The 13,963-nt window shown below is 40.3% G+C and overlaps 1 protein-coding gene across 1 annotated transcript in view; it reads left to right on the top strand.

Moving 5' to 3' along the window:
• The first annotated feature begins 9,912 nt into the window (after nucleotides 1-9,912).
• TRPC6 (transient receptor potential cation channel subfamily C member 6) overlaps nucleotides 9,913-13,963 on the top strand; it is a 105,098-nt gene continuing 101,047 nt past the window's right edge. Inside the window, exon 1 of the mRNA XM_062567292.1 lies at nucleotides 9,913-10,055. Coding sequence (XP_062423276.1) covers nucleotides 9,913-10,055 — 143 coding nt within the window. The remainder of the gene's footprint in view (nucleotides 10,056-13,963) is intronic.

Here is a 13,963-nt window from a genome sequence, read left to right on the forward strand (position 1 = left end):
AAGAGCTGACAGAAAAGAGTTTTGTGTAAAAAGTTTCATCAGCTATGGTCAGGATATAATTAACATTATATAGTTAGCTACTGTTTCTTGGATCAGACTCAAAATTTATATATTTTTAATTCTTCAGTAGCCCTTTTCTCTGTCTTTTTTGATATGCTTCTTGGGGGATACAAACTGCTTTGACAGAACAGGTTGCAAATTTAACCCTTTTTGATCAGCTTATTGGAGTTGTTAGTCTACATAATGAAGCAAAACCATGGGCTTTGCCTTTTTGATACAAGATGGATAGTTTTGTAGATGTTATTTCATTCAAGCAAATTGTTGGCTTATTCTTCTTATACCCATTTTTTTCAGCTATGAAATACCTACCAAAATGAACTTACAGAAGATGTAGAGTTAAAATACAGTGATTCACCTACTTACATCAATGAGCAGGATTTTTTTAATCCAGAAGAGGAGATTAACTCACATGATAGTTTGGAAAATCCAGACAGGATTTTATATATATATGTATATATGTGTGTATATATATATGTGTATATGTATATGTATATGTATATATGTATATGTATATATATCACACACACAAAACAGTACTTTGGTTCCCTATAGATGGAATATAATTTAGCAGATTTTGTGCAGGACAATTACATAGCTCTTATTACAAATATATTCCAAATTATAAATTATAAATATTACAAATAATTATTCTCAGTAAAGTCTAGTTCAGTACAAAATATCTCAGAATTGAAGTGAACTGCACAAAACAAAGTATGTTTTAGCTACTTGATACTACTGATGCATGTGCAGCTGTGTTCTGTATTTTGCATACAGTTTATATTCTTTTCTTGCAGTCTGATTTCTTAAGCACTGAGGAATCAGCAGACTGGCAAGAAGCTGAGGACTGTGAAGTCTGGGGTAAGATGTTTTGCAACTGAAACTTGTCTTGCAACTTCAGCTCGGTGAAGAAAACAGACTTGCTGACTAAAAAACCAAAAAGATCTGTTAAATTTTATCTAGAATTACTGAGTGAATAAATATAGCTAGCTTCTCAGTAGGTCTAGTTTATTCAAAGTGATAATATCCCTTGGTCATATATATATATATTTCTTTAGATTTTTTACCCTTTTTTGGGAAGAACTTATTTAACTTTATATTAAGTATAAATACTCTTCTTAACACTGATCATGCCCAAGAGATTGAACTTTGATCTAGTCTTGCTTTTTGCATACATATTTATCCGTTCCTCCTTAATCCCACTTGTTTGGAATGAACTGAATACCCCAGATTCTTTCTGCAGTGTTCGTGCATATTGATACTTTGTAGAATTTCATTACATGTGGTACATCCGGTCTCAGGGGATAAAAGAAGATCCCTGCATATTTATTGAAAAGGAAATGAGCATAACAATTCAATACACTAATTCATTTTCACATTTTATTTCTTTGCTGTTATTATTTACAGATACACCAACCATATGGACATTTTGAAAAACCTGAATTCAAATTATTAAACTGGCTTTTAATCTCACCATTAATTATTTTTTGTTAATTTTATTAATTATTGCAACCAAATGAAAGAGTTCATATCAGTTCCATATCAGTTGGCAAAATAAAATATTTTTAAAAAAGCTCTAAATATTTTTTTCTCCAGTTCTGTGTAAACACCTCTTAATCAGAATGGGAAAATTGTGCCAAGCTTAAGTATATCCACCACCACTTAAGCAGATATAAGATATAGGATAGGAATATCGGTACAGGATACATGATATACAGTGGAAGTAGATTTATTGTATCCCGCAAAGGAGGGTGATTCATGGTCATTTTTTAAACTACACGATTTGCTCTGGATCAAAGCATTTTACAAGCTGAATAAGTAATGACCATCATTGCTAAAAAAAGTAGTAACGAAAAAATAGTAGGCAAATATTATGCAACATGGGATAAAAAGACCAGAGAGGATTGTGACACCAAAAAATTGCTAAAATCGTGTAATCAACCACAGTATGAAGTATTTAGTGACATAAGTGTGTGACTATCAAATGTGATAGTAGCTGAATAAGACAGATCATAGGCAATATGACAAAGAATCTGTCTCAGCTATTGATCAGGATCTGACAATACTAGATACCTAAGGGCAGTACAAAACAGGGCAAATATACGATTTTCCCTCTGTTTTCTGCAAAGGTCCAATGAGCTGTGTTTCAGAAGCTCTTTTGGAGTCAGAGTTAATATCCTTTCGCTTAGTGAAAATCAGTATTAATACATTTAGCTCAAAATTCAGCTATCAGGACAGCAGTGTTCTTGGGTTACAGTGACTGAGCCTTCGCACGCCGGCAGTTCTGCAGTGCCTGTTCTCCACTACTTTTATCCATCACAGGGGTGCCCAAAACAGAGATGGCTGTGTCCATGGAATAAGATGTATGAATTTCTCTCCCAGAGGTATACTAATTGCTAGATTTGCCATCCAAGGAACACATAAATATTCTGAATAGCTATGATGTCTCTAGACAGACAAAATCAACAGAAACAGTGCAGGTTTTCCATCCTGAAGTCATGCAATTTTCTTCCTGAAACCAATATTCTAACAGTCCAATACTTGTACACAAAAGACCAGTAGCATGTAACATGTTTTGACTTCATATATTCCAAAGTTGTATTTTTCTGGGTCTTTTCCTCCTGGCTGATCTAGGAGGGAAAGCAGGAGCAGGACTTTAAGAATGAACGACTGCAATAAGACCTTGCCTACTTTGGCTGATTATTACCACGACCAAACAATTTCCCAGAAGAGAAGATCATGAGCATAAATATCTTGTTCTTCAGTTTAGACCATACAAAAATTATGGAATTAGTTTTGTCCTGTGCAATTGGTTGTGTTCCTTCCTGGTTTGTCTTCCCATTCGCTCCTTGCTAGGGCAAGTTTTCTAGTATTCACTAGATAAAAATGACTGTTCCCAATATTAGAAGCTTCATACCTATTCAGATCACTGTGACTGAAAAGAAAAGAAAATAGAAAGTCATGCAGCTGTTATGGACCACTGCATTTTCATGGAAATATGTGAATATGTCAAGGTAAACAACTGTTTTGTACAAACATGTTTCCTTGCCAGTAAAGGTTAATGGTTAGCAACTCTCCTTTGAAGAATCTCTCTTCATCAAAGCTCTAACTTGTTTGTCACTATTTATACTTTTTTAAATCTTTTTTTTAAATTGGTAGGGTTTAATTTCAAACCTCTAGGTCAGTACTACATACTGGTCAAGGCTTCAACATATCACATTCCTAACTTTTGTGATAAAATTAGATGAAAAATTGAGATGCTTTGCACCACTTGAGCAGGACAGAAGTTAAGATACTGAATGAACATGGAATCTACATAGAAAAGCTGTCACATACATCATTAAAAGGACCTAGAATTATTGAAAATGCTGTATTTCTTTATGTGAGTAAAGACAGTAGATACAGAAAAAAAATCAATAGATCTCATTTTGATCTCACTTATACTGATTGCATAATATAGTTCTATTGATTTCTGTCACATTACTCTTACTTATCACAGTGTACACGAGTACATCCACTGATTCAAAATCCTTTTATACACACACTTTTTTTGGAAGGTTAATACTTTTCAATTTCCTTAGAAACTTGCAAGATATTTTTCACTTAATTCTGTCTAGTTTTGACTTCAAACATCATCCTACTCTCTCACAATCCAGAAGGAGTATCTCACTATCTGTAATGGGAATAGGGGTTGATGAATAGTAGTGTTCTTTATCTTGAGCAGACTGCTGGGCTGGGAACACAGCATTTACCCCAAAACCACAAAATAACATGTAATGGAACTGCAATGGATTTAATGACAATATTTCAGTTGTATTGACTATGCTAATGTAGATACAGTACAGGTGGGTGTTGCTGCATATTTCAAAACCTTAAAACTAATTGACAACAATTAATTATCCTCTCTGAGACAAGCTAAATGTATCATGACACACCTTGTGTGAAAATGCATAGAGAAGACTTGTATATTTATGACAGCAAAAATGGCTGAGTGGGATCCTGTAAGTTGTATATATGTGTGTGCACGTGCACTTGGCAGATGCATGGCAGTCCAGTGAGAAGGGCTCTTCTATGGCTCCCTCTCTTTCCCTAAACTAGTCTTGCAATAGATGTCCAGGCAGGAATACATCCTCAGAAAATTCAATCAGCTGTCTTGCCCAGATCGCTCTTCTCTTCCCTCTGTCTGACAGTGCAAAAGTCGTTTGGTATCTCCTGCCCCTAAACACCCCAGAGTCTTCTTAGCCAAGATACTTTGGACAGTTTTTGAAAATGTATCTACTATTTTTGTGATGCATCCTTTCCCAGGGTGCTCTCAGTAGGGTGCCAATACCCCGTAGCTGCCTGAGCTCACCTCCTCATCCATTCTTACTTTTCCTTTGCAGAAAAAAGGCCCAGCTGTCACTTCTGGCAGGGAATAAAATTGTAAGTAAGTATATAGTACTTTAGTTTCACACACATGTCTAGGCAGCATTGTGTGGGAAGAAAAGAGGTACAAGTCTGCAACGACAAGATATATGAGAACCTTATGTGAGGCAGTAGACTGGATCATGGCTAGAAGAATCTATACTAGGGAAAGTTTTTAGATATGGAAAAGATTTCTTGGTGGCAGAACACGATTCTGTCCTCATCCATGTTTAGACAAAGGCAGAGATTAGTTGTGATTAGAATTACACTGTTGCTGATGGTTATTCCATTTTTTCTGGAGAGGATTAACGAAACTCCTGAGCCCCAATGATTGGCTGTGCTGACTTTTAAAAAGCAACTCTTGTGCCCCGTACTTTGCAATACAAAGGATAGCAAGCGGGTAAGACATTTTCCACACCTTTCTCAGATGTACAGCATACATCTTGTTTCCAAAAGACACTCTCACCCATAGCAGTAATGCAGTATCATTTTCATCCCTGGTGCCCCTTTCTCAGTTACACCAGTGTATCTCCACACTGTTCTCAGTCTTGAGGCAGGACCTTCCGGCTGCTGTGTGTGCTGACATACTGTTGTTACTGCAATCCAGCCTGGCCACTGAACAAGGCTTCAGACAAACACTATCAGCTAGACATCACTCCCCGAGCCCATGACTGACACATGGTTACAGGCAGAGGCTGATGCTGCCACTTCCTTCTGTTACTGAACAGGCTGAGATGAAGCCAGAACAGGTCTGCAGGCAAATGACACAACTGCATCTTCGTTTTTGCTGTATGGAGGTAACCTTTATATAAATTATTAAGTGAGGCTGAATCATGGCACTGCTCTGCTCTGCACTGGTTCCATTACAGCTTCCATTGCCATGGCACCCGGGTGACTTCCATTAAGCAATGTGCCTGTCACTTGTCATGTGGGTTCATTCTGCCTCTCAGCCTTTCCTCTGTATAGCGATCAGGAGTTTTCAATTTGTTATTTTTTTTCTTTGTGAGTGAAATGTCTCAGTCACTTAATTCTGCTGAGTGGATGATGATGGAATAGCTTGTAATTTGCTATTTGCAATAAACCCAATTAAGCCAGCTCTAAACAAACACTACCACTTCGCACTGAATACATCAGTGCACTTTATCTGAGAAGACAGATGTATTTTCAGGTTATGTAACAAAAAGGTGCAAACAGTTAAGCAGGGAAATACTGAAATTTTTCTGCATCATCAATCAGGATTATAGATTTTTTTACTAAAAAAACGAGAAGTTAATACGTATACAAGTCATAGGTAGAGGCTCAGAAGAAATGCATCATTTTGTCTTAGTTCTGTATTCACTCTGATTTAGATTATATATCCATACAGGAATGACTGCAGTGAGGATCTGATAACTTCTTCTAGAATGTGTACAGCATTTTCATTATGATTTGTTTTGCAATTTAAATTTCTAATGAAACACTGCATAAATATCAATAATGGGTAATTTATTTGAAAAATAGCATATGCTGTTTATCTTTGCAAGAGTAACACCAAGTCATTAGCAATAGCAAAGCCAGAATAATAAATAAATTTTGTTTTTTTTTGTTGCAAAGACCTGCAAGAAGCATAATGAACAGCTAAAGTCATACTCTCAGACAAGCTCTTTCTCGTCTCTCACAGCAGAAAAGACCATTTCTTGCTTCTTCATCCCAGCAACTTGTCATTCTTTATATATATAAAAGAAAACTCTGTAACCTCACTAGCTTTCAGACACTTATGGAATGGATCATCAGCCCTAGACCATTACCCAAGTATGGAGATAGATATAAGTTCACTCCTCCTATATCCCGAATTTTTCAGACATATGCCAAATGCAATCTAAGACTGATGTAACAATATTAAACAAACTAAAAGCTCAGCTTCTCAGTCATTCTTAGTGTTTTCTTTTATTCTTTGAGGAGCACTCCTTCTTCTGCCATATGCTACATTTAACTCCACAAGAAATCTTCTCTTCCTTCTTCTTGAAAAGAGCATTGTGCCAGCTATATGAGTTTATTAGTGCACAGGCAGAATTACTCTCAAAACATGAGACTAGTTTTTAACTGGATCTAAAGGACCACAAGTGCAACAGGACACATCACCCTTGTCCAGGGTTTCCATCTTCTTGTCAGTGACCCTTGTAACATTGACTGATCTCAGAAGATGTCTGTTTATCTACCCTCCAGCAGAAGTATTTCCCACTCCCACAGTCCTGCTTGTTTTCAGTCCATAGCCAGTCGATGGAGCCTAGACAGCTGTTACAGCATGTAGAAAGGCAGTCTATTTTTTGCATCAAGTTGTAAAGAATCAGAGTTTCAGTTTGGAAAGTTCCTTCATATTTCCATGACGGTGGATCATGACAACATACCCTTTTTGTCCTTCAAAGATGCTGAATGTTTGCTGTTCCTAGGACTTGATTTGGCCAATTCTGAAAATCATGTAAGGTATCTTACAATTGCTTAACTCAACTATTCTTACCTTCAAGATGATATATAATGAAGTGAAATAAAATTGCACAATTGAGGTGGTTGCCTGTGGGTAACTACCCAAACCAGCAAGGCATATAGGTGGTTTCATTTATCACCAGAGTGAATACAGAAAACAGTAGAGTACAAGCTTCTTCACTGTTCCCAAAATAATAGGTACCTTTTCTATTTTGGAAATGTATGGTCCAGTGCCAATTCAGTTGTCTCCCTATAAAGACTCATTTTATAGTTCATTTTGATAGTAGTGCTATGAAACAGATGGGCCAAAACAAGCAACCGGTTTGGTTGCTGGTCTTTGCAACCAAAACAAGCCCAGATGTCACCCCATGACCATCATACAATAAAAACAATAAAAAGGTCTGAACTGAGATGTTCTAGGACAGGGACAGTTCACAACACCATCAACAAGTTTCTGAGCTATCAAATACTCAGCAAAGGCTGTTTGTGAGTAACTGTTAGTAAGCCGTTCCAAAAAATAATACAAGCTTCCCTGTTAAGTTGGTTGATATTCTCATAGTGTATCAGTTCTTCCACATATATGAGTAAAAACATCACACTGTTTTCTTTTACTTTTGGGCAATGCTGCTGGTATGATAAGGCCTGAAAGAAACCATGGAAGTCACCACTGCAACCTATGAGCGCGACTTGGGAACTTGTAGAAGATTTGGATTATGTGAGAGAAAGTAAAGGAGCCTGGAGTGATGCTGAAGCTTATGAGATTGTCACTGGGGAAATGAGAATGAAGACCGAGGGAGGCTAGCAACCTGGGAAGCACCAGGGGAAATGAGAAATGTCAGATGGAAGCTGAGAAGGACATAAAAAGTATCAAGGGGAGTTAGGAAACCATCCTGGGGCAATCAGTAAGTAGAAATTTGAAGGGAACAGCAGAACAAAAGAGAAGTGGCTGAGCAGGCTCTGAAATCATAGGATCTGATAAACTGGAGAGTTGTAAAAAAAAGAAGAATTCTATTTGTTTTAAAAAGAGGAGTAAATATATAACAGGATGAACAAGGAAGAAGTGAAATAAAAAAGACCTAGAAGGGAGTGTCTGAGAGACAGTAGCCTCATATCACATAGAGCAGCTGAAACACAATGCAGAAATAAAAAAATAACTGTAAGTATTTTAGAGAGATATGAGAAAGATTAAAAGGAGAAGAACTGTATAGTAGGATAGGACAGGAGAAAGGAAAATTTAATGGACAAGTGCAGTGGAATGCCTTGAATTCTTAAAATAAAAATGTGAAGTATTATCAACAGCATATTTCTCAAATGAAGAGACTGCACATGGCTTTATAATACCTCTTTTTATAGTAATATGAAATAAGAATTAGCATGAAAACTATATAACCCACTGGTAACATTGCTACTAAACCTTCAATTTAAAATAAAATACTCTTTAACAAAAAAAATAAAAAAAATGTTTTGTAAAGAAAGGAAAATTTGTAAACCCCCTTAGAGTCTAATTTTAAGAGTGGGACAAAAGAAATCTCAGAAACTTTGAGCAACTGTGCAATTACCTTTAACTGCGGGTCTCGCAGAATGTGATCTAAAGGCCACTGAAATGCTGTCACAGCTTCAGTGAGCTTTGGACCTTTTCATACACCTCCTCCTCCTACAGGTCGCAGGTGAGGGGAACCTCAGGGGCTCCCTGTCCCGTTATTAGAACTACGATCCGGTAAATACTGACAGTGTCAGCCTGCCTGTACAGCTTGCAAAGGAGTGTGCCGGGTTTTGTCCAGTCCAAATTAGGAAAAGGTGTGTATGCCTGAGGAGGCAAAGGCTACATGCTATTCAAATATGGGCAATACCTTTGATATGTGAAGATGGCAGGGGTTCATAGATTTTATTAGAATACACTTGTTTTAGCTGCACATTTTTTGTCATAAGCATTACCTTATGAAACAGTAAGCCTGTTAGAATAATGTGAAACATGCCTGTGGATCAGGGTATACGATTCCTTCAGTACCTTACACTGTTTTCATAAAAGATAATTTGCAATTACTTTATTTAAGCTATTATGATCTACGTAAGTAAAATAAAAATATTGTCAAAACAGCTGAAGTGTTATCATTGAAGAACAGAGCAATATTAAGGGGAATGAGTGCTGCTTAAATGTCATTACTGCAAAGATAATTTTTTGCTAAGCATGGCAATATGCTATCCCTATTCGTATCTGAAGTTACTAGAGGTAATAAAAACTAGTTTTGTTATGGAACACATGAAGAAGAGTCTCTGTAAAAGAACAGAAGTACTATAGCAGTGTATTTCTAAGTTAAAAAAAGAAGAAGACGTGCTCGTACTTCGTAAAAGTTTAAAAGCTGGAGCTAACAAGCGCATGCTTGCAGTCCTGGAGACCCGACGAGTTTGTAAATATGATTTCTTCAGATCATCTCAGGCCGTATTTTATGAAAAGCAGTTGAAAATGAGGCACCTTTCCGCACCGCGATGTTCTTCTGGCGAACACAGCCCCCCGCAGCCGCTCGCCTCCGGCACCTGCCCCTCCGCGCGGACGGCCGGACGCGCAGGTGCCGCGCGGCCGCTGCGCCCGCGCAGGAGCCGCTGCGGGCGGCCCGGCCGCTGCGGCGGGGGCCCGCGGCAGCGCGCGGAGCCCCGCGGGGGGCGGACGGGGAGGGCCTCCCGCCTCCCGCCTCCCGCCCCGTCCCGTCCCGTCCCGCCACCGCGGCTGAGGCCGTACAAACTTTTCCGCCCCCGCGCGGAGCCGCGTCTCGCCCGCGGAGCGCCGCGGAGGGAAGGTCAGGCGCGGCGGACGCCGCGACCCTCACCGCGGCGGCGGGGCGCGGCGAGGGCCGCTTCCCCGGCGGCCCGGAAGGCGCCGCTGTACGGCCGCGGGCTGCCGGCGCCGTCGCGGAGCGGCGCGGCTGCCCCGGCGGCGGCTGGCAGCAGGCTCGGCCGCGGCGCGGGGCAGCGCGGCGGCGGCGCGGCACCATGAGCCAGGCGCAGCCCTACGCGCCGCGGAGGGGCAGCTCGCCGGCGCCGAGCGCCCGGCGCAACGACAGCCAGGACTACCTGCTCCTCGACGCGGAGCCCAGCGAGGAGGGCGCGCTGCCGCCCTACGCCGTCTACTCCGCGTGAGTGCGCGGGGCTGCGCGCTGGGGCCGCCGGCGGCGCCGAGCGCGGAGGGCTGCGCGGGTGGCGCGGCGGCGGGACGCGGCCGTCGGCGGCGCGGGGCAGCGCGGGCGGCGGGACCCGCTGCCCCGGCCGGTGGCACGGCGGCGGCGCGGGGTCGCTCCTCGGGCCCGCTGCGCGGGGGGGCCGGGCGACCCGGTTCTTCCGAAGCCGGGAAGCGGCAGCCGCGGTCCAAACCCGCCGTCAGAGGTGCGGGCTGCGGAGCCGACTGCGCTGCGGCGCGGGTGGGAGAGGGAGCGGAGCGGCGTGCGGCTGGCCGTGCCGCCGGCGGGGACGACGCCGCTGGCGCTTGAAATCAGCACTGTGGGTTACGGTCTTTGTAGAAATTTTGACCTCTGTGATCAGTTGTTCCCAGTGAGTGCACGTTATATTCGGGTTCTTAAAACCATAATCCTTTCGTTACTACATTTTGTCAAAGTCATGTAGTTTTGGGTAATCCTTTTTATTTTATTTTTTACATTCTGCTGAATAGTTACTAATATTTTAAATCAGTAAGGTGTAACATTATTTGCAAATGAAACTTAATGAAACTTATAAATTATAAAGGTTCCAGGAGCTGCAGTTTTTTTAAAAAAACAGGTCAATTGACATTCACTGTTTACCCTGTCTCTTTGGTTAGATTTTATCAGCATGACTTCTATAATTATCACTTCTTAATGTTTTTGAGGAAAAGACATCCAACAGAGGGGGAAAATGGGTATTAAGCAACCCAAGAGTTCTAAAATCTCAGGTGATTGCCATAAGATGTGCACTTTACTTTGTTCAAATTGTGCTTCTCTGTTTGACTGATAACAGCAGTTATCAGCCTCGGTAGTCTATGCTTTTTGTCTCTGAGGGACTTGTCAGCCACATATGGACTAGATGAATATAGAAGAGGAGTAATAGGAGGGAAGCAGGCAATACTCAGAATGTTTGGATATTTAGAACTTCGTTTAAGAATAACTGGAGTTGTTCCAATTCACTACTATATTGCTGTTCCTATATGCCTTTACTGTTCAGATTGCATAGGTCATAGGTATAAAAGCATACATTATTGTGCACTGAAATTAAACCTCATTTCAAAATATATGAGTGCATCTATTCTATGGATGTTTTCCTGAGGAAAATCTCATGCCAGTTAGCTTCGAGAGAGCTGCCTAGATGGACTTCGTCTCTTCAGTTCCTAAGTCCCTTTGCTATAGACTTAATTCAGAATGATTGTTGTAGCTAGGAAAAGATATATCTTGCATAAGTGATTTAAAATGTATCTTAAAGCAAAATCTACAAGAGCTGTAGGGTGCTAATGTTTTTGTTTCAGCAGTATGAACCTGTGCTAGTAGCTCTTGATCTAGCACACAAGTGTAGAGATCACATCATCAGTGGCAGAGAGGAAAGCCCACATCCAGGTCAAGTCGTTTTATAGAACTAGACTAATACTAAGTGCAGGAATTTGTATGAAGTCATGTCTTATCAAGGGCTTAGATGACTGATTCTGGTCCAGGTAGCCCCCTCCTCAGGACCCTGCAGTCCTTTTGGGGTGTTTCCGTCAATCTTCAACTGTTCTTAGATAGGAGCTCCCTGGCTTGAGTGACGGATTAAGGGATGAACCTCTTCTCAATTTTTATATAATGGCTACTAAAAGGAGTGTTTTAAGGAACCTAGCTGTTTTTTTGATGCAGAATAGGCATAGAGGAGCTGCCACATGGAGCTTCTCCTGACTTGGAAAGGAACAGCTTTGCTGGCACCCTCCACATAGCCCATCAAGTAGGATGAACAGCCAGTCTGGGCTCCCCCAGGATGTGGTGATCACAGGGAACAGATTTTGAATTTTACTGCCTAAAATTTATCTGTATCATGTTTTAGGCTCCTTCTGTAGATCTGACTCTTTCAGCCAGAAGCCATTAGTTTTACTCATGGCTTTCATACGTGAACAGGATCAGATGACCCATTTTTAGGAAATATTATGTATTGTTTTGTAGTAATCTACATGCAGAAGGAATACTTTTCTCTACTTTCTTTGGCAATCCCCAAATGATCAGCATTTCTTGGTGCTGTTACAGTAGAGAGCATTATGTGAATCTTGCCTTGGGTTTTTAGAGCCAGCAGGTCTTAGGAGATCCTGAGCATATTGCCGATTGAGGGCCTGTACTACCTACACAGATAAATTATGCAAAAACAGTATTTCATGTGCTATGAGTCCACTTGGACTCAGTGTGCATGCCTTACCAACTGCATTTATGGTTTATCAGTGCTTATTCTTTAGCTGCTTCTCCAGAAACATGGCAGCTTATGGTGTTGGTCACACTGTAAAGTGACATTTTTTCCACAGAAGTCCACAAAGTCACAACAATCCACTGGAGTGAATCTTTGGCAGTCTTTGGAAATAAAGACCTTGGGGTCTATGGGTCTGTCTCTTGAGATGAAACTGTATGGCCCTTGAGAGCAAACAGTGTGTCTGTGCTGAAATGCAAACACAAGAACATGCTTTGATAAGTTGGATAATTAAAATAGCCCTCTGGCTGATGTATTAAAATGTTTTAACTGAAACTACTTAGATTTCACTTAGAGCATTTCTTGACATTTTGTCAATCTAACTGGAAGATGACACGTGTCATTTGCATGTGCAAAAATGCCTTAAAAGCATCTTGTACAGTGGTGATTAATGCAGAACAGTAATGCAAGAGTGCAGCTGAGGCCCAGAGGATCTGAGCATACCTCTTTTTAAATAGCGCTGTAGGAATAGCACACCTAATGGTGTAATGTGGTGTAATATGACTATCACGTGAAAACTGTTTTCCTCCAGTGATAGTTTAGTGCATATGCTGACTTTATTGCAGGTGTTGCTTTTAGAACATTCTTTTTCATACAGTGCTTTATGACTGCCTTGAAGTAGTCTAGTGGTTGGATTATAAAATAACTATTTTAAGAAAACTATTTCTTGTATTTGTAAATAAAGCCTCAATCCTTCAGACACTACTACTTTAAAACTTTTAATTCAGTGATGTTACTCCTGAGCTTTAACAGGCAGTACCTTTATAACAGCAAATGATTTTCTGTTTAATAAAAGCCACCAAGTTTACTCTTTTTTTTCAGATGATATCCAGATATTTCATTAATTGTAGAATAGCATGATTGAAAATGCAGAAAATGAAAACAATGAAAATCTAAATAACTCAGTGATTAACCAAACTGGACTGATTTTGTGTCAATGAGTTCATCAACGCTGGATTATTCTTGGTTACATTAAGTTGAGACAGTGTGCTTTATTATGAAACTCCATATGAATTAGAAAAATACGCAAAGCACTGACCCGCCAATATGTTGATGTCCTCCGTGACTATCAAGAGTATCACCTGGAAGACTTACTGATATAGCTGAGGCTTACTTTGAGTTTCAGCACCTTTACTTCATAGTGTGCATCGTACTGAATGCTGTGCATCCCACTGCATCAGTAAGAGCTCAGTACCACTTTCTTCTGGAGAACAGCTTTACCTGTTTACCTGTCTGAGGCAGCTGCTGTTTTTCTTGCAAACAAGAGAGCCTGGGCTCAGTTGCCCTGCTAAATAAGATCATGCAGTTTTTTGTCAGTATGTGGGGAGAATAATCTTACCTTTATTTGCAGTATGTGGCAAACCCAAATTATAATGACATTTCATGCAGAAATATCTTGCTTTTCTTTGAACTCAGAATCTTTGGTAGGAAAAACACACTTCAGGCTCTCTGCAACAGTTGTAGATAAAATGGTTTTGATGCTGCTTTCATAGGAATTTAATAGTTGTAAATTAGAAATGGTATGTACATAAAAACTCTTTCTAAACATCCTGTATTCCCATATTCTTTCTCTTATGCAAGTATTTCACTGACAAAGAGT

The sequence above is a fragment of the Rhea pennata genome, chromosome 1 (genome assembly GCF_028389875.1).
Source record: "Rhea pennata isolate bPtePen1 chromosome 1, bPtePen1.pri, whole genome shotgun sequence".
Lineage (NCBI taxonomy): Eukaryota > Metazoa > Chordata > Aves > Rheiformes > Rheidae > Rhea > Rhea pennata.